The following is a 21,518-nucleotide window of genomic DNA, read 5'->3' on the forward strand; positions in this document are numbered from 1 at the left end:
TGTCCATATGGTCCTACCGGCTGGAGATGCCAAGCCCTCATGGGACTCAGCAGCTCGAACAATTTCCATCTCTGATTTCGGACGCAACTTATCCGGAACCAGTTACCTCCAGGGCAATGAGAAACAGCAGGGTTTTTTGAAGTGGGCTGTTTGATATTCAAGGTCCAAAGACCAAACTGTATACCAATTGTCTTGTGCATTTCTGCTTATGAATGCTCCCGTATGTGACATGAAGAGTTTGGGCATTCCACTGTCTCAGCCTTATTTGTTCTCTTGCAAAAAAGCTCCAAAAACAGGGCTCGTCTCTATCTCTCTCTTGCTCAGTGGAGAGGAGCCATTGATAGGCGCGGGAGCAGATGGGGATTGACAGAGCTCCTAGGCAGAAAGCTAATTGAAGGAGACTGGGGAGGACTTTGACGGCACTCAAATGCCAGCAATGATGGGGAAATCAATGAAAGCGTCCAATGTACTACCTCCAACAGAATTCAAGGAACTCTTCGCTAATTTTCACGTAAGTGCAAATGATTTGGTTTTTCTGGTTGTGGCCCCAGAAATAAAACCCAATCCAGATGGCTCATCTGACATTTTCCTTGTAGTTTCCTATGTTTAGAACTATTAGCACAAGCAGACGTGATGGGGATTGGACCAAAAGCAGTTACTTCTTAAAGCATTCTGTAATCATTCTAATCCACTCTAGGTTTTCTATTTTGCACTCCTTATTCTCTTTTAACACTTTACAGTGTTAACATTTAAAATTAAATGTTAAAGTATCATTAACTAACAATGGAAAACATTTTTATACATGTACTACTGTTAATTAATTCATGTACAAACACACTCAACTTAAAATGTTAAAAAGAAAATTAAATTAACCAAAATTAATTAATTGTACCAGCACTGTTCATTGTTATTTCATTAAATCTGATACATCAGTTACCCTTTTGTACTTGTGAACATTTTAGCAACAATATGTATTAAGTAAAATTATCTTTTTGCATGTGTTCGACACATTAGTGCCATTTGCGATCTTGATGTGAGAGAGAACAAAAGGTCCAAAATGCTTCTTGTTGTTGAAATACGCTGCAATATGGAGGGAAATATCTCTGAGTGTTCAGGGCTGTAGACACTTTGGATGAGCAAGTGGGACAGTGCCACTGTAACCTTGAACTGCAACGACATCCACCTATAAATAATAACAGATATCAGTACATCATTCATTTGCCATGTGTAAGTGAGTCACTCTCAAAAACTGTTGCAGGTCAAACAAGTGGCTCGTCGCAGGCAATTGATGTGTTGCGTGACTCACCAGCAAAGCCAGGCTGGCTTTCATTTTACAGATGGCGAGAGACAGACGACAAAGTGGAGAACCTTCAGATCTAAAGTGGGAGAGGATGGCACAGGCTGGACGTTCCACCAAAGAGATTCTTCAGGTTGTGTGACAGAACTATATCTGTGGTTCATATCTCCTTCTGCTGCAGACAGCTACCTGATCTCAGTGTCCTAGATCAGGATCTTTAAAACCATGAAGCCAATATGTGATAAACATCTATACTGTACATCTTTAAATCGCACTGCATAAAATGAGGCCGTTTATTTGGTAAAATAAAAGGCTTACTTTTATTTGGTAAAAAAATCAGTTTTTTAAACATGCGCCTGAGGCACATTTAAAAAACTGTGGGGAGAAAGTACTTATATTTTTATGAAGTTTGAAAAAAAAGCCACTGTAACTACTTGGACTGTTGAAGAAATTGAGCATCCATAGGGAGGCACAGTCCTGATTATGACTTGATTCTCTCCAAGCCTTTTTGATGCCAAGTCATCGATAGCTGCCACTTGATTTCAGGCAGTTAAAGTGCATATAAATTGTAAATGAAACAAAGGAAAACACAATGATGCACACAGAATGGGTTACACAGGGAACTAAGCAAATACAATACAAAATTCATAGGCTGGAAGGCAGCAAGGTGGCCAGACAAAATTGACCACAGCTGTGTGTTTGTGTTTCCATGACGACCAGAACTACAAAACCCACGCTATTGTTTTGAGACTATTCGGCCTACATTGTAATGTGTTTATTTTTTCTGTTGTCCTCATCTATTTATATTGCTCTAATTAATCTCTACTATCTACGAATCAGTACAGTACACACAAAGAGTTTCATCTAATCTTACACAGCTACTAGTATTAAATATTCTCTAAATCATTTTTCCCCAAAGTTTTGTGTTGGGCCAAAGCCAAAACTAATTAAAGAAATACTTGGAAAATACTTCCTTTCTATTAAGTTGACAGTGCACCCTTTTTTCTACCCACAATGAAGATGTACAATCTTGAAGATAACTATTACAATCTTTTCATATACTCTCTTTCTCTCAAATTTCAATTCATTGCTTCCTTCGCAGACCCACTTTGAAAACTCTGCTCTCAATAACACAGAAAAAAATTGTGACCATTAACTTGCACATCTCTCTTGATGTTCAAAGGCTTTGTTTCAGATGCAAAACGCAAGCGTACACAAGACATAAAGCCCACAAAATACGACTCCCTCACAAAAACAACTGCGTCAAGAATTTTAGATAAGCACAAGCCCTTGTTGCCTCTTTTTTCCTCCTCTCGAAAAATATAATTTCTCTCAGAGTGAGGCAGAGTAGTGGGTGGTTTGGGTAGCATCTGACTTATCTGACACAGCCAGAGATAGCCCGAAGGGTGCTATGCTAAAGAGGCATATCCAAAAATTGGTGCTTGAATCAAGCAATGCAGTAGGAGGTGATAGTACCCTCGCATCAAACTAAAACCAAGCTTACCTATTCAGGGAGAAAACACCTCTTGTTTGAGAACACGCTACAGCAAGAGCACAAACAACAGTGATTATGTGCGAAAAAAATGCAATATGAAAATCAAACAGAGAGCATCTTGTATGCGTAGGCCCCATGAGGAAACAGAGATCGCAGGAGCTTGCATACAGGGGTACCTCTATGATCGCGGAGGGGTGTGTTAGAATTACAGATGGAGAGCAGGGGCTCTTGAGGATGCGAGGGGCATAGGCAAAGTAAATCATAAGTGGATCATTTCATTTGGGACGGTCGCAGGCGCCAGTGTTGAAAGGAGTGTTTACCACTCCGCAGCCCCTCGATGGAGGTATTAAGGAGCCCCACTTTAAAAAATAGGCCATCTGTGGAGCGCCAGCTACTTCACTAGAAAAAGAGCCAGAGTTGGTTTAGATCACCACGATCTAAAAATTCACATATGAAGATTCTCTGCTTTTTCAGATATGCAGCAAAAATAATTACTTAGTACATTTTGCATGAAAACCCTTAAGGGGGGTTCTAGAGAGGCTCGATGGTAAGTACGTCGTTTCTCAGTTGATGACTGCTGTGGTACCCTTGAGCAAGGCACTTAACAACTATAAGCTCCAGGTGTGCTGCAATATAGATGAATTTACGTTTCAGTGCACTGGTTGTGTCCAAAAGCAAAAGCAGCTGACTAGTCAGTCAAAGACTGTGTCCGAAAGCTTTGGCACTGCCCTATCAGGCAATGACTTCGCTTTGTGCATGAAGGTACCTTATGAAACTGATTTCGGACAGACTTCTGAGACAGCGTAATGGTTTAATGAACTACAACAAAACAGAGAAAGCTTTGATGATAACTAAGTGAATAATTATTAATTACCACAAAACTAATTTCTCACTAGAACATTATTGTGGAATATCAAAGGCAGCCAAGGATACTTTGCCTTCAAAAAATTCAATTAAATGAAGGAATCTATTAATGAAGCTAACACTGGTTTTGGACAAGCCTTGATGCCTTCCTATCTTGGAATGCATCCTCCAGTTTTCAGATGCAGCCAAAGTTTTGTAAGAAGTATCCTGCAGGTGCAGGACTAATCAGAAACAATATATCAGAGTAAAGGAATAGTTCACCCACAAATTAAAATTATCTGATTATTTATTCAACCCAAGCCATCTAAGATGTACATGGCTTTCTTCAGCCAAAGAGAAATGAAATTAATATTTAGCTGCAAGCAGCGATTACCGGGGTTCAAGCGCTTTAAGGCATTTAAGCACATATGAAAAAAGATATTAGATATTATTTAGCAAGCCTGTAACAACCTAAATCAATGATTTAAAAATCATTTTTGGCAAATACAGGTAATTTGCCATAGAAATATGTTTTTTTTTTTTTTTTTACGACTGTTACAGCGTCAGCTGTGGTCCGATCTCCTTCAAACTTTGCATGCTTGTTTAGAATCGCCTGTTGCATTTTCTCACCAGGTTTCGTGAAGATTTGAGTATTCCTTTATGCTTTATAGGATTTTGGATAAATGTGGACAGGCTCCTTTTCTAAACGACCCTGTTATAGCTTCCCAAAGGATACATTTCAACATTTTTGATAATTATTGTAATAATTGATAATTATTATGTTTTTTTTGTTTTTTTTTTCAGATTGAGCGGAAAACCTAGGACTAGTTCGCAAAAGTAAGTTATACATTTTCTCCATCATTTAACAAATGGTTTGATTGACAGCAGTCTATAATAAAATTTGCGTATCTCAAAAAAACATGGCTGCCAGTGGTTCTAGAGGCAAAGTTGTCGGGAATGAGGAGTTATATCATATGGTATGAATATCGCATATATGTGCGAAAAACCGTGCAATGTACATTCGTTTACAGCCCAGTGGCCGATTTCTTTCAAATTTCTCACAGACCTCTGGGGCCATGAGTCAAAAAAGCCCACTGAGTTTCGTTCTGATCGGCCTTCGTTAACCTTGTCTAATAGGTGCTCGAAATTCATCAGCCAATGGCAGCCATGTTTTTTTGAGATATGCAAACGTACTTATAGACACTTGTGACACTTTGGACCAAGACTGTGCACAGTGATTTTCATGTTGATAGGATAAATGTTTGTGTAGTTATAGCCAAGCTCTGTAATTTTTTTCTTGTGACCTCAGATTGAGCTCTTACATAAGTGTTCCGAGTTTGGCGAAGATATCTCATTCCATTCAGGAGGTACAGGCATTTTACAGTGTCCTGCAGAGTTTACCTCCAAGTTGCCTCAACACACCTGCCTAGCATGCCTAGTAAGAACCTAACAGGTTTATGTGTGTTTAATTAGGGTTGGAGTTTACCTCTGCAGGACACCGTCCCTTCAGGATCAAGTTTGGAGACCCCTGTACTAGAAACTTCCAGACAAATATGCAGAGGCAAGTTGGAGATAAACTCTACAGGACAGTGGCCCTCCAGGACTGAGTCTGGACACTCCTGCCATAGAAAATTTTTGTTGGTCCAAAATCCATTTGTAGTCAGCCTGACAGTAATCCATACGACTCCAGCCGATAAATAAAATCTTTTTTTAAACTCCAAATGTTCACCTTTGTCCAGCTTGGTTTAGTTCATGACATCTTGTGTGATGAATTCTCAGGTTTTGGGCACAGCCTTTGTCCAACTGAATGCGAACAGTTGAACTGTACCTGAAATAAAATTGTCAAATTAACCTAATTATACTTGGTAATAAATTGACTGAAGCTCAATATTTAGGGACATCATTCTAAATATAATGAAGATGTTAAAAAGCTAGACCTGCTGGAGAGAATAATGGTTTAAAGTGATAGAGCTAATGAAAATAAAATTCAAAATTGCATCTGGGGCTAAAGAATTGCAAGTGCCAGCGAAATTGTACATCAGCTTGGCACTATACTTCGAATAGTTCACAATGAGACCCGTGAGACCTTCAAGACACTGAGCCCCAGTCACAGGGAATAGTCATTACCTGCAAAACCACACTTGGTTATCTCACCATTCTGACAGGAGGCAGGCTTTAGTCCCAGGGCTCAGTTAAGTGCATGCTCCCAACAGGCCTTGGCGGCAGACAAGACACCGTAGACATTGAAATGATGCATGAAGGATTATATGGCCGCCAAACAACACTTCCAGTGATGGGTTAGACATGTCATCCTCCCACTCTGTCCAGGGACAATGTTTTTCGACCTCATTGCCATTGAGATTGCTCTCTGAGCACTTCTCTTGATACGAAGCCGCCCTAGTTTTGCTCAGAATAAGCATTCCTTATGAGCTTGCTCTCTTGCGAGTATCTTTCCTAGGACATGTAAAAAGCACAAGATGAACCCTGAAGGCCAATTAAAATTGTAGTTGTCATAACTTGGTAAAATCTAGAGGTGAACGATTTATTGTTTTTGCTGATTCATTTGTACTTATAAAAGCTATGAGATACTTGCAAAAATGCTGACAGGGGTTTTCCTTTTGTTAAGAAAAACCACAAACAAATTAGGATTTCCTGTGTCTTAATATGTCTTTATTAAAATCACATCAATATATTTGGGGTTGTTTGTAGGAAGTTTTTTTTTTTTTTTTTTTTCTGGTTATTCCGGTTGCAAGAATTTCTGGTCACACAAACTACACTGTGGGTGATTTTATAAAACTATTAACTAGTTAATTTAAAATTAGCTTTTTTCACCCACTGATCAGTATTAGAAACACCCAATAGGATGACGTTCTTGTAAAAACTGAATTCTGGCAATTGTACCCGTCAAGCTGTCTGTCAAAAATACTTCTAAACCATTGGGGTCTGAATTTCTGAGACACAACTTAAAAGGTCAATTCCCACATCACCTCTCCTTACACAATGAAGGCTCTACCATCCTTGTTTCATTTCCTCAACCTTCCTGAATCTGCCCTCTCCAAAGATAAAAAAGAACGGGTCACGATAAAAGAACCGAAGAGAAATGTGGAGACTGCCCCGGTCGTGAGGGAGGTGAGATGACCTTGATACGCAAATAGACCTTCTTAAAGAGAGAAGGGGAAAAAAGAGAAACCGCTAAAGATATTTATCATACAGTGGGCCATTGGCAGAAAAGTAGATGGGTTCTGCTTCATTTAATTATCATCATCTATTAGAAATTATTTTTCAATTTTCCCACAGCCGGTAGGCTAAAGGTTTTAAAGGAGGTTCAAACGATTGCTCCTCAAAAGAAAGAAAGTCATAGCAGTTTGGAACGACATAAAGAGATGACAAGATTTTAATTTTTGGGTGAACTACCCATTCAGGCACAATGAATCTCTGCCTGAAAAAGGAATAAACAGCCGTTTAAGCTGACAACACCCTTTCTTACGTACGTATGCACTGTGTAGAGTCTTGACATTTGAGGTTCTGCTAATTCTACCCTTGCGTTGCTGCACTGTAATCGTAATCAGCGGTATTCTTCTAAGCTTCTGAATGAGAAACATGCTCTAGCCCACCACGCACCATGTTCTCGAGAGGTGAGAGCCTCATGTGTGCCTACTGGGCCAAATGCCTGCTCAAGCCATGACATGATCCTAATCGACATGAGCACACGGGAGGGCTCCAGCCCAGGGCCGAGGGCCAGACACGGAACACAACGACCAGCTCTCCCATTCTGCTGTCTCCGAGCGCCTTACAAACAATGCCCGGTCAGGAAAACAAGCCCTCGATATCAGTCCACAGCTGTGCTTTTGTCTCTCTCTCCATCCGTCAGAGACACACCACGCAGGCTTAGACACCTACGCCGTCGCCTCTGCTGCCCTCTGCGACGGAGAGAGCTTGTTTATCACACCGAAGCATATTGCCGATGTCCTCGCAAGGCGAAGGGAGAGCGAGAGAGAGACAGGAAGATAGAGAGACGGACACAAAAAAAGGGAACGAAAGAGAAACAGAACAAATAGAGGCTGTGAAAAAGATGAATAGAGAAAGAGCCGCAAATAAAGCGAGAGAGAAAGGACACATTAAAAACGCTGAGATAGAGAGCAGGAGAGAGTAACGGAGTGAACGCATTGGAAAGCACATAATGGAGGGGACAGAGGCTAATTAAGGAAGGCCGGATTAATTAGGCTTCCAGTCTGCCTGCCTCTCATTCTCCCACTGTGTTTCCTGCCAGTACCACCCTTCATCCCCTCATAAAACACGCCGCATTGTTGTTGGACGGATTTGAAAGCTTCAGTCTTTGGAATGTACATAAGTCTGTAATTTCCAGTGGGAACGTAACTTGGTTTGCTGTGTAGGCAAATACAAGGTAAACTTGAGTGGAATGATGGTACTGTATATAATGTGCGAAGGGAGAAATGTGTTAAACATGCTATATCGCAGTATCCACAACGTAATTAAAAAAACTTGACGCCAAGCGGAAAATTATAGCCTGAGGCAGCAAGTTCCGTGTATCGCTCCATGAGGTAATTGGTGTTTCCAACTTATAGCATTTAATGATTTCAAAACAAATAAATCAATTTAGAAATGCAGAGATATAACATTTCTATCTGATACTGACAAACTGATAATTACTATCTAACTGATAAATGACCAATTTTAAATTCAATAGTGTTTTGTATAAAATTATAAATAGTCAAACATAAAAAAAGACAATAAAAACTAAAACTGGTCAGTCGGCACTGATAGCCTTGTGGGCAGTGCTCCGACATGCAGCGCCGTTGCACGCTCCAGGCGTCCCGTGTTCGAATCCTGACTCTAGGACCTTTCCCGATCCCGTCCCCTATCTCTCTCCCACTTCACTTCCTGACAGTTCTGATCTGTCCTATCACAATAAAGGCAAAAATGCCAAAACATGGAAACCCTAAAGACACTTTAACATGTTATGCATTTTATTAGACTAGACGAATGCACAGACTAGCATTATAACAAAACTTTCAACACACTAAAAAGTATCTAGTATGATAAACGGTGCAGCCTTTTCCTACATACGCATGACCGGAAGAATTAAAAGCGATCAACTGTTGCATAATAAAAGCTCCACTGCTTTTGAGCAGTGTATCGCACAGCATCCTCGTTTTGCTCCCACGACTTTCAGCTCCACTCTGCTTTATACTACAGTGACCTTAATAAGTCTTTAATACATTAGCTCATCCATAGACATGATAACTTTAATCCAAACGAAAAAAATAAAGGAAATGAGTATATGCAATTATATATCTAATAATCCAATAACCAATATGGTACAGATATACTGCATATTCTTGAATTCTCTTTCTTTTAAATATTCAACTCAAACAAAACCACTACTCTAATGTCTCAAACCGTGCTATAAAATTTTAGTCATATGTCTGTAAATTAATACCAAGACAAAAAAAGTTGCAGCAATTAAAAAGTACAGTACAGTACAAAGCCAATTATATAAAGAAGTTTGTGTAGCTGATAGCTTGGACATTTAGCATGAACTGTTGACATTAACCATGTATCAGTGGAATACGTGATGTTTGCTCATGTCACAAATCCAGCAAAGCATGCTAAAGATTTGTGGGAGTTCGAATGCGAATGAACCATTGAGTTCCTGTCACTTTTCAGCCAAGGGTGCTTGCACTCCACTAGACTGTCATTTACAAAAGCCTCCAAACAACATCTATGTTTTAAATAGACGACTTGGACCATCCCCCGTACAATCCAATTAAGAATCAAATTACTCCAACTCTGTTTTTCATAACACTGACTTACAAGAGGCCATCTGGGACACAAAACAACCCTCTCTTACAATCCCAAATCCCCCCCCCCACCCTACCCAAAAAAACACTCGCTTCTCAATGGCACTGTTCTCATGAGGGGCCACTTTTGCAGCAAGAGCCCTCATTGGTTGTTCCTCCTCCCTACTCAATGGAACAAACCATGAGGACCCTTCAGCCCTGTTCAATATGCAGGATCCTTAGCCAAAAATGACAGGCACTGATGGGCATAAATATTTATCAGGTGCCAAAGCTTTGCCAACCTGAAGATACTGGGACAAAAATCAGAAGGGTTGGAGAAAAAGTGCAGCTGGCCATTTCATGATGATTGACGTCAAGACATTCTATCAGAAAGTCATTCTGTGGGGGGAAGCTGGAATGCCCTTGTGCCAGGCTGCGGGCTCAAGTTTATGGTAATCCCAATAAATTATAATGTACTCTGCAGACATTAAAAACCATGATTGGTGCTAAATTAAATGGGCTGTGACTCTGAGGTCACAGTAAGATGGATATGTTCTCCTAGATTCTCACATCGCAGACCAGACCAGATTCTTGCCGTTTTTTGCTAGGCTCATACAGTAATGTCCAGGTGCAGTAGGAGAGAGTGGGGTTAGCTGTGCCACTTTATATTTAAACTGTCCTCTAGTCAAAGAGAAACGTGGTAGAGGTGTAATTAATACTCACTATTGTATTTCAGGATGTATGCTATCAACTGAAATTAGAAGAATGCATCTATAATAGAAACAGACAGGAAAATCCGACTTCTTAAAAAAGAATTTAATTGTAAATGCATTTTTCCTACTTCACCTTTCTCTTTCTAGTTTAGTCCAGTTCTCTATCAGCCAATTCTGAACTGCAAACCAGATTTGTGGTCCAAACGTTAATCTCCAGCAGTCACTTTTGTCTGTTTGGGCGTGGGGGTGGCGGGATTAGTCCATTTTCATTATTTGCTGAGGTCAAAGGTACTGTTCAACACCAATTTGTTAACTAAAATTTGTTGAGTCTAATGATGATTAATGCCCTTGTTGTAGGCCTTTCACTATTACATGAAGCAAAGTTCTTGTTTTTTTTTTTCTACAAAAGCAATTAGAGCAATTTTAAATCCACAAAACACATAACAGGCTGACAGGTTAAGCTTTTAATGCAAATGTGACAGCAACATAATGTACAATATGACAAAATGTGATGTACTGGCCTAATTGCTCAAAACTAAAAATAATTAATATTGAATGAGGTGCCTTCAAAAACACGCTTGATTTCAAAGTCTCCATGACTAACGTGTATACACACACGATAGCCCCAATGGGCCTGGCAGAGTGGCGCCCTTATTCCTGCACTTATGTGAGTGTTTTATGTTTTATGAGAACATGAAATGAGGTATAAGCCACAACATAAAGATAACAGATGGATTTTGTGACATCTCCCAACCACAGTAATAAATAAAATAGAAATTTTTCTAAACTCTGTCAAGTATTATAAATGACAAATATTTTTTAGAACAATTACGTAATTTTAAAGTAAATTTTATGACTGCAATAGCAGGGCAAACAACTGTTACAGTTCTAGTCTGCTATGGCATGACGACCATTCAGTAAAAGAAAGTTCATCACCTAAATAAATGTATTTAAGGTGCACTTCATCCACAGTTGAGCCTTTATGAGTTTTGACGATAAAGACCCTCGGCTGATCTAAATCGATCGAAGAAGACATTAGATCTTGGCATTATATTTTACGATGAAAGATGGCCAAATCGTATGTCTGTTTAACAGAAAACCGCTTTCAAGGTGAGGTCAGAGGACAATCCCTCTTAGCAGTCTCTTCCACACCTTTATGCCATTTGTGATTCGCAACAGAAGCAATGTAAGGCATGAGGAGAACACTGGTTTTCAAGACAGGAGCAATCTGAACTGTGTGTTTGAATCTAGTCTTTTGGCTTGATGTGAAAAGCCCGTAAATCAGGTGCGCGTGTGGAATACCAAATCGCAGGAGAGAGAATAGAACTCATCAATCATGGGTGACGTGCGCTTTGCTGCACGGGAGGGAAGCCAAACCACATTAGTGTTGATGCAGCAATGCTGTGGTATGGAGGACGGCAGGGGAAAAAAGGAGGCAAACAATTCAGAATTATAGACTATTAATGGAAAACATTATGGAAACAGGTCAAGTAAGTGCACTCGATGTGAGGCCTTTTGATGATTATGGACTTGACAGGTGACCCTAAACTTTAGGTAATCGTTAGCAAGGTATTAGTTTGGAATAACCGTCAACAGCCAAAATAAGGACTTGACCCTTTGCTCAAGCAATAGGTGGACACCGTAAGACAAAGACAAACAGTTTTCTTTTTGTGCTGTCAAGACCTATCATCACAATGGCAAAAAGGGACACATGCTGTGCAAGAGACTTGGGGATTTGCACATAATAATGAAAAAAGTTTGTTCCTTGACTTGGGGAAGTCACAAGAGAAAAACATGCCAATCTGCTGGACTCTGATGTGCACCTCTGATCTCTCAAAAAATGCTTTGAGGGGGCAGATCAGAGAAAGGGACAGGGGCCCGAGTGCCGAGGTCAACACCGCTGTCAGGATGTCATTCTGTGTGTGCTTTTGTTTTCTCACCCACCTTTATAGTCTTTTTTTCTGTGACCTGATTTGGCATACCTGTTTACCTGTCTAGCATCATGCCAATCGGCCTGCTAGCATGTCTTCCTGCCTTTCTTCTTTCACTCAGGACTGTCTTGCTTGCTACCAGCATATACGCCCTATCATGGCTCTGCCAGAGGCAGTGTCTGCCTCTAATGACACCTTACTGCACTACTGACAGGTTTCTTAGCCCGAAGGAATAAAGGTAACACCTGCCCATTGGGAAAGGCATGAACATATGTAGATACAGCCAAGTATACAAACCAGACACAAAACCAGCTCCTTAAAAAGTGCCAATTGACCCCAGCTGTCAACACACGCATGTCAGCGGAGTCCTGAGTGACACACTGAGAAAATTAGTATTTTGTAAATTGGAACAGCAGATTGTGGTGTAGTATAAAAGAGGATGATCTAAAACGAGGGAAAGATGATTCAAGAGGGTAGGATGAGTGTAAAGCCAAGATAAGAGGCTAAAAAAAATATGGTGCAATAGACATGGAAGAAGTCAAAAAGGAGCACTTGGAAGATAAAGTGGGGGTGTCATTAAAGACATTCTCATAGCCCCAGGAAGATCATGAGGAAAAGAAGAGAGAAAATAGAGAAAACCGTTGTGTTTCACACTACGCTTTGCGGTGTTTCACACTAACTGAGCAAGGAACAAACAGTGTTGAAAGAACCAATGAGTCTACAGGATTAGAAGGATGGTTAGGAGTTTTTTTCATTAACAGGATGTGTTTGAAGTTTTGTATAGACAAAACAATTTCATTTTGGTTTTGGGAGTTGTTGAGCGTACATATGTTAATCAGGACAAATAAATAATTGTGACACAGCAGCTCATTAAGGAAGACTGTTATCCTGTGATTACTGTAACTAAAAATTTCGAAGAATCACAAATCTCTTTGGGATAAAAGAGCAAGCAAGTGCCTGCATGAGAGAGCATATTAAAAACCTTGCAATCACCTCGAGTAGATGCCCTACAGGTACAAGGAGGTATGGCAGGAAGTCAAAAATACAATGTCCTACCACACCCCAAAATATAACTGCTCCTAAAAGAAAAAAAAATCAACTAAGTCAACAGGACTCCTCAAATATGCGCTAACAAATCAATAAGTAATTGTAAATTAACACCTCGTCCAAGGTTAAACAAACCACATTATGTGCCAAAAACATTTAAAAAAACATGTCGCTCCTAAAATATCCCTGCAAAACATATCCCTCCCACGCATACTTGTATCCAACAAAAACAATCTCCTAAAAAAGGCATCAAAACTGCACAAGAACTGAAGGACTTAAAAGCACATTTACCTAGTTTCACACCAATTTCAATGGATTATAAGCTTTGTGGAGCCTTACCTCACATTCTCTGGAGCCAGAGATGGTGTAGGTGCATGGTCCAGTACCATTGACCAGCACATCCGTGCCCTCGTTGTTATTAGGCTTGTAGTCCACATAGTACTCCTGCAATGGTGTGCTCAGTGTGCGCTCTGTCTCACGTGACTTTTTCCGTCGTTTGCGAGCGGCAGCCGAGTTTTCCTGTAGCTGCTTAACACTGCTTGGATAGCGCTTCCATGAGACATAAATTACCAGGAGGATCATGGCAACTGACAGGAAGAGGGCAACACTTCCTGCCACTATCTTGTGGAATGATACCGGTTCGAAGTCTTGCTCGGGCGGTGGGACAACGGGCTGAGAAGGTGCTGAAGAGGTGGTACCTTCCAAGGACGTACCCTGGGCCCTTCTGCTGTCTCCAGATTTGAGAGTCGGAATGAAAGAGCTGGCTGGGGTCTGGGCAAAGGCGACAAAAGGCGTAGAGGGAGCAATTACGGTTGATGGCGTAGCAGGGGCAACCCTGCAAACTCCATTGGCATCAACTGCATCCATAACCTTCTCCCCTTGAACTTCTTTGGGTGATGCGCAAATCATATTTATTTCTTTGTTTCCACGGAAGGTTCTCAGCCAGGCCACCAGTGGACACACAACTGGTCCACAGTCCCACATGTTTCCGGCCAGACTAATTGCAGTCAGAGAGGTCCAGGCATCCACAGCTTCTTGAGACACATTGACAAGCTTGTTTGAATCCAGGTTAAGCGTCTGGAGATTCGGCATGGCCCGGTACACCTCTGCATCGATCTCCTGAAGGTCATTTCCTGAAAGGTCTAGCTTCTGCAACGATGTCCACGTCCACGTAAGGCCTTCACTCATGGTCCTAATGCGGTTCCACTGAAGGTAAAGAGCGCGTAAGTTATAGAAGCGTGGAAAGTTGAAAAAGTTGATTTTGGAGAATTGGTTATGCTCGATATGCAGCTCAGTAAGCTTCATCAGGCCGGACATTGAATTGCGAGTGATGCTGCGCAGTCGGTTGTAGCCAAGGTCAAGGAATTCAAGATTACGGCAGTCTTGAAAAAGGCGAGAGGGAAGATTCTTCAGGGAGTTGGAACGCATGTGCAAGCTGAGTAGCTTGCGCAGTCCCTGGAACTGCCCTGGCTGTAGAGCTTGTAGCTTGTTATAGGAGAGGTCCAGGTTCCTCAAGTTTGGTACCAAATGAAATGTAGTGTTATGTAGCAGTGTGATCTTGTTGGAGCTCAAGATTAGCTCTTTAAGCCTCCGTATCCCTTGAAAAGCACGCGCATCCACATTGGCAATGTAGTTGTGGTCCAGGTACAGCCAAATGAGCTGGTTGAGGCCAACAAATTGGCCAGCCTTCAGGCTTGCTAAGCTGTTATACCGCAGGGACAGGCCCTGACAGCCGCCTGAGAGGTTCTTGGGAACATCACGGAATGCACTGGACTCACAGTATACAATTTTGCCATCGCATCGGCAGCTCCGAGGGCAAGGACGCTCACCAAAGCAAGGAGTGGCAGAGAGCCATGCCTGCATTAGCAGTGGCACCATGAACCAGCGGTGCCTCATGGCAAAGCCTAAAGCAGAAAAAGAAAAACACAAACAGTCAAGCCACTACTTACTTCTTGATTATACAAGTACACAAATTAATGGGGTATTATCTAAATTATGCTAATTAAAGAAGGATTTATTTAATGCAACTTGTATTTAATGTGTACATACAGCATTAGACACAATACTGGGCAAAAGTAAATCAAAAAGCAAGACAGTTTGAAACACATACAGCATATTCACTCTCCCTGACAGAGTGTCTCTCTCACTTTTTTGGCGCAGATTCAATCATGATCCTATTAGGGCACTGTGATGCATTAGGACGTGTTGAATCGTGAAATGTGCAAAATGATGTGCATCATATTGTGAGGTAGTTGACAATACCCTGCCCTAATTGTTGAGCAGTTTCAAAGCCGAGATTAAGACGACTAATGAGAGAAGAAATATTGTAATTGTTCTGTGATTATAAACCCTTGAAATATTACATTTATACAGCAGTATGATACCACACAGGACCCAATTAACAGTGGTGATTGTGCAAATCAATCCAGTCATGCTATGTTGTTTAATTCTGCTCTCTGGCAATGGCAAACATGCTATCAGAGCAAGCCAGTCCTCCAATAAGCTTGGACATGAGCCCACTACAGTATGAAAGGAAATGTCCTGAGAGATATGCCTCGGCCATCCTATTAGTCCCCAATTATAATCTAAATGATTGTCAGTCAACCAAATCAGTTATATATGCCTGGCTGTTCAGTGACTCTGCTACCAGCCTTTGTCCATCTTTCCTTAACACACAAAGGAAAGCCTAGGTGTTGTTTTTGTCAAAATAAATGGGGGAGGTGGGGGGGTGAAGCGAGGCATTATATCTGCAGTGGGCTCCCGACTAAACATTGGCTCGAGAGGTTAGAGGTCTGGGTAAAATACACATGTTCTTTATGTGGAGGTCTTGGCCAAAGCCTGGACATTTTCCAGTGATGGGATTGTATCATTTGTGCTGCATCTTTCTGGCTTTTATACCTACACTGTGTTGCTGTAAAAGGGTTTCAGTTCTATCCCTGATGCATAAACTTTTACAAAGCTTGCTAGAAATTACATTCTGAAATGAAGTTCATTACATATGAGATATGTAAGCGAATGTGGCTTTGACACATTAATATTGTCATAAGAAGTGGTTAGGAAATATCAAAACTTCCATTTTGTTTGAAAGCAAAATGACTGCAGACCCATCCAAACAACATTTTAAAACCATATGCATTGAATAAAATGGTTTAGATGAATCAGTACTACGTTGCAGCAATTCTGCCAGATGTTCTCTGAGGTTGAAAAGGAGAAAATATTCATAAGGTACTTTATTTAATGGCTTATCCGAACCAAACATTTGAATGGTCATGAACTGTATTAATGCACCTCCTGTTCGTAATTATAATATACCGTGGCAAGTTGACAATAAGAAACTGTTTGAATAACTGTCTTAATTTTGAAAAGCATATATATTGTTATTATATCATGTAGAATCTAACTTCTATTTGTGAATTGTAACCCAGGACCACAAAGCCAGTCATAAGGGGCAATTTTTTTTTAATTAAGATTTATACATTATACCTAAAAGAATAAATAAGTTTCCCTTTGATGTATGGTTTAATAGAATAGGACAATAGTTGGCTGAGATACAACTATTTGAAAATCTGGAATGTGAGGGTGCATATATAGTAAAGTTGTCAAAATGAAGTTCTTATGCATATTACTAATCAAAAGTTAAGTTTTGACATATTTACGGTAGGAAATTTACAAAAATATATTAATGGAACATGATCTTTACTTAACATCCTAATGATTTTTGGCATTAAAGAAAAATCAAATATTTTTGACCCATACAATGTATTTTTGGCTATTGCTACAAATATACCAATGCTACTTAAGACTGGTTTTGTGGTCCAGGGTCACAAATGTTTTTTTTTTTTTTAAGTTTGTGCCATTTTTTCTTAGACAGTTTCTTATTTATTGCAATGAACTATTGATATTTCTGTCTGCATCTGCAGGCTTCAGTGTTAAAGCAATTTTTGGAAGCCACTGATTGTGATTAAAACAACAGCCACAAAAACAAAGCAAAGAGGTGCTGATATCCATGAGGGTACAGTTGCCAACAACTGATGCACAAGCAGGCTGCGGTACAATAATTACGTCACTGGCTCCCATTCATACTAACCAGACAATCAGACTGTATCAGCTTAATGACATTTGCTAATGAAATGATGCTGATAAAGTTAATGATCCAAGTGAAGCCTAATGAAAATTAATTTGTAGCAAACTTGCGCTGGCTTTTTTCTTATTTTAGATGCAACTACACCTTTTTCTCTCTTGGTAAAACAGATTTGGACTCTACACAGGCCTACATACCCTTCACAGTGATGCTCCAAAATTTTGCCAGGTTGGTTATTTTATGTTTGCTGTCAAGATCTCCCACTACAGTGCCGCAAAGCAGCAAGCATAGCTCATCATTTTACGAGCCGTGGAAGGCCATCTTGCTGCACATCACTAACGAATAACAATCAGAGCAGGTCACGTATCTGTCAAATAGCCCCTGTAAAATGATTGAAAGCACATCTATAATCAAGTACTCTAATGCGGCCATGAGAAGGTCTGCGGCTTACAGTTAATCACAGTGCTTAGTTAAATAATGAATCTACAAATTATGAGAAACATGTAAGGAATATAACTAGTATGCATCCCTTAATAAATGCAGATTAACTAATGCAATACATATTGATTGTACCCTCTTTGTTTTCTATCAATACATAAAAAAACTCTATGGATTCGCCTTCCTTTGACGATAAAGAAATAACTCAGTTGCTCAAACAAGCTAATTATGCAAACTAAACAACAATTCATGTAGCACTCCAGGCATTGTATGCGCACTTACGTTGCAAAAAATGTGCACACATACCACTGCATACACATAATGTGCACCTTTTCCAACACCACATGCAAGTCTGAAATCTACGAAAGATTACCAACTATCTGTGTGCCATCTCCACACTATCAATAATGCACAGACACACTCTGAGAAATTGCCTTGCTGCCAAAAATGAGGTTCAATTAGCATTCCAGTGTTAATCAATGAGTTGGCATCAGTCTGCTCTTTAAATCAGTGAGAGATGAAGAACAGAGATAGGCCGATAATCAGTCTGACCGATATTTTTGACCAATATTCACACTTTTCAACTTAATTGGTTGTCCGGTCTATGGATGAATGGCACCATTTGGTGGATCACAATTGAAAAGCAACTAGCTAATAGCATTTATAGGTAACCAAATATTAAAATATACTGTTTGGACACTCGACTTTAATTCTTAATTGAGAAATATATAGCTTAACAATTAACAATAACCTAAACCCTATAGTCCAAACCTCAGATTGAAATGAATTTGCTACCATGTAGATGTCAAAACAGCTTTGCATAAATAACAGCAACAATGTTTTATCAAGTTTGTTATAAATACGTTTTAGAATCTCTTTTTTTTTTACAATTATTTATTAGTAACAGCATAAATATTAAATAAATTATAGATAACGTGTTTTTTTGCTATAGTACCTTGATCATTTGTGATAAAAATCGGTTCTACATATTAGTTATCAGACTCTTAAATATAAAAAACAATGCCTATAGGTCATTAAAACACTGAATAAATGCCCATCGACGGATACACTTAACTGTACCTCACGAGAATCAAGTCACCGTGAGCTGAAGTGAATGCATGGTCAGATTTGAGCAAGAAATATGTGTGATTATTAAATGCACAATAAATCGATGCATGCAAATGAAAGAGAACATCGAATGAACGCAAGCATAAATATGCATATATTGTGCTTTATCAGAGTACATGCAATCTTTTAGTTTTAGCCTGCTGCATGGACACCGTCTAAAGACAAATCCCATCACACTGCAAAATGAATAAAACTGCAGGAAATGTCCCTCAAAATGTAACATCCTCCGTGGTTTCCACGTTCACTTAGGACCGAATGAGAATACGCAAACTTACCCATCACCGCGTCTCAGTCAACTCCTGGCCACAGGTTTTACAGCTTTCTACCGCCCGAGACCCGAGACGGCATGGTACGCGCTCTCTTCAGATGGTTCGGTTCTTCCACGAGCGCCCGCCTGTAGTCCTCCACCGCAGAGCAGGCGCGGGAAATCTTCAGTATCTCCTGACTGACCACTGACCATATCTTTCAGTTCCCCTCAAAGCAAAATTCTCATCATAAACATCCACTTGAACACAAAGAATCCACTTGACATCCTAAAATTACACCTTAAGTCACAAACAGAGCCGAAGACGCGCGATTCCAAATCCAAGTTATCTACCACAAGTCAAACTTATGGAAATCCCAGCAATCCCCTTCCGCCTCAGTATATTCCATCGCAGCATACTGCGCAAATACTGTCTTTCCCGAAAGGATGATGCTTACCGTAGATTAATCCGTGGATATTATCAATATATCAACGAGAATTGGGATGTTTAGAAGATTTCAATCCAGTCCAGAATTACTGCACTCATAGAATACTGTTTGGAAGTGTACTCCACTCCATCGGGAATGTTTCTCCTCTTCTGTACAGTTCCCGACAGTACAGAGATGCAGCAGGATTGTGAGTGGTTAACCACAACCGCCTGTCGCACCATAACTTTGTCAGACAGAATCCGAATGCCCTCTTCTGGCGAACTGACATCTCCAGCAGCAATCTCTTCCCCTCTCATTTCACTCTCACTCGATATTTCCTTTGGAAAACGAGTGGGTGACACAAGAAGTCTATTAGCTCGACTAACGTAAAAGAAGAACAAACAACAATCCAGCTGAAGAGAAACATTTGTTTCTCGACACAACAAGAAATCATAAGAAATCTCCACATATTTGATGTACTCCTTTTGTGTTGCTTTGAAGTTTTAAATGCTTTATGCGAAGATAAATTAATCCTAAACTGATTTGTTTGGCTAATTCCTGCGCTCGGTGCACTTGGAAATATCTATAAATCGTTATACGTCATGACGCAAATTAGTCGAAATAAAATTTTCGCGCGATTCAGTTTCATATCTCTCTTTTAACCTCATTTAAAGCAGATTATTCATACAGTATGAGCTGTGTAGCTACTAGATGATGTATCTGTGTATTTTATCGTTCTTGTACTGCCATAGAGCATGGTGGGAAATGTAGTTTGGTTACATAGCCAATAATATAATTAGCATTTAGCAGCAATGGGTTCCCTCATGAATTTGTGTTTTGAATTGATTTTTGGTTTTGATTGATTTCCACAGTTGGTATAACATTAATATACAACAATACTATAGGCTAAACTGTCTTTTTAAAGGGTTTACCCAAAAATAAAAATGCTGTCATTATTTAGCCTACTCACTTGTCACCCTCATGTTGTTCCAAACCTGTAAGACCTTTGTTCATCTTCGGAACACAAATTAAGATATTTTTTTGATGAAGTCCAAGAGCTCTCTGATCTTCCATAGACAGCAAGGGCTAAGAACATCGACAAAATAGTGGGTTCAATCGTAATTTTATGAATCTATGAGAATACTTTTTGTTCACAAAGAAAACAAAAATAACTTTATTCAACAATTCTTCTCCTCTGTTTCAGCCTAGAGCCATTTTGGAGAGTATCATGATGTATGCATCACATGGATTATTTTGTCGATGTTCTTGGAAACTTTCTGGGCCTTGAACGTGACAGTACCCTTGCTGTCTAGAGAGGTTCAAAGAGCTCTTGGATTTCGTCAAAAATATCTCCATTTGTGTTCTGAAGATGAACGAAGGTCTTACAGGTTTGGAACAACATGAGGGTGAGTAATTAATGACAGAATTTTCATTTTTTGGGTGAACTAACCCTTTAAATGGTAAGTCACTAAATAAAGACTACATCTGTCACAAGGATAGTCATGTTTTGTCTAAATATAAAATTGCATTAATTATTATTTTTTAATTATTTCACATTGTTTTTCATTTGATGCAGACTCGTCTAAAGACCCTGGTTTTGATTGACATTGCTGTTATGAATTGCACAATGACAGTCTAATCAATTATTATGGGCTCTCACATGGACTGCAATCTGATTGGCTGTGGATGTCCTCGTTGCAAAGGAAAGGTTTGAGTGGCACCGCTATTTCCTGCTTCATCATTAGCGCAACCCTGCAATTTCTGTCCATCAAGTGTCCCCTTCAAACTAACAAGCCAGTTAACAAAAGCATTTAACCTCTCAAGGCTGTGAACTGATTGAGCAAAGCCAATTACTGAGAAGCTGACCATATGTATGTTTTATATTATATTATGTAATATGTGAATACCTGAATAAGAGAAACGTATTTGCCAAGAATAAAAGAGGCTTGTGTTTCTAACATTTCCCGCCTGTCTTTAAAGAGAACAGCTTATCCCTGTGCACTGAGTCTCAGCAATTGTACAACTGCCTGGAAATCGAGGCCAGACAGCTGCAGTCTTTAACAACAGTTCAG

General features: G+C 39.9%; 1 protein-coding gene across 1 annotated transcript in view; it reads right to left on the reverse strand.

Moving 5' to 3' along the window:
• Nucleotides 1-19,234, reverse strand: part of LOC141298989 (leucine-rich repeat transmembrane neuronal protein 4) — a 134,476-nt gene extending 115,242 nt beyond the window's left edge. The window contains exons 1-2 of the mRNA XM_073829274.1: nucleotides 19,111-19,234; nucleotides 13,467-15,031 (exon numbers count right to left, since the gene is read on the reverse strand). Of these exons, the coding sequence (XP_073685375.1) occupies nucleotides 13,467-15,031; nucleotides 19,111-19,234 (1,689 nt within the window). The remainder of the gene's footprint in view (nucleotides 1-13,466; nucleotides 15,032-19,110) is intronic.
• Nucleotides 19,235-21,518: the final 2,284 nt, after the last annotated feature.

This window comes from Garra rufa, chromosome 23, assembly GCF_049309525.1.
Source record: "Garra rufa chromosome 23, GarRuf1.0, whole genome shotgun sequence".
NCBI classification, from domain to species: Eukaryota; Metazoa; Chordata; class Actinopteri; order Cypriniformes; family Cyprinidae; genus Garra; species Garra rufa.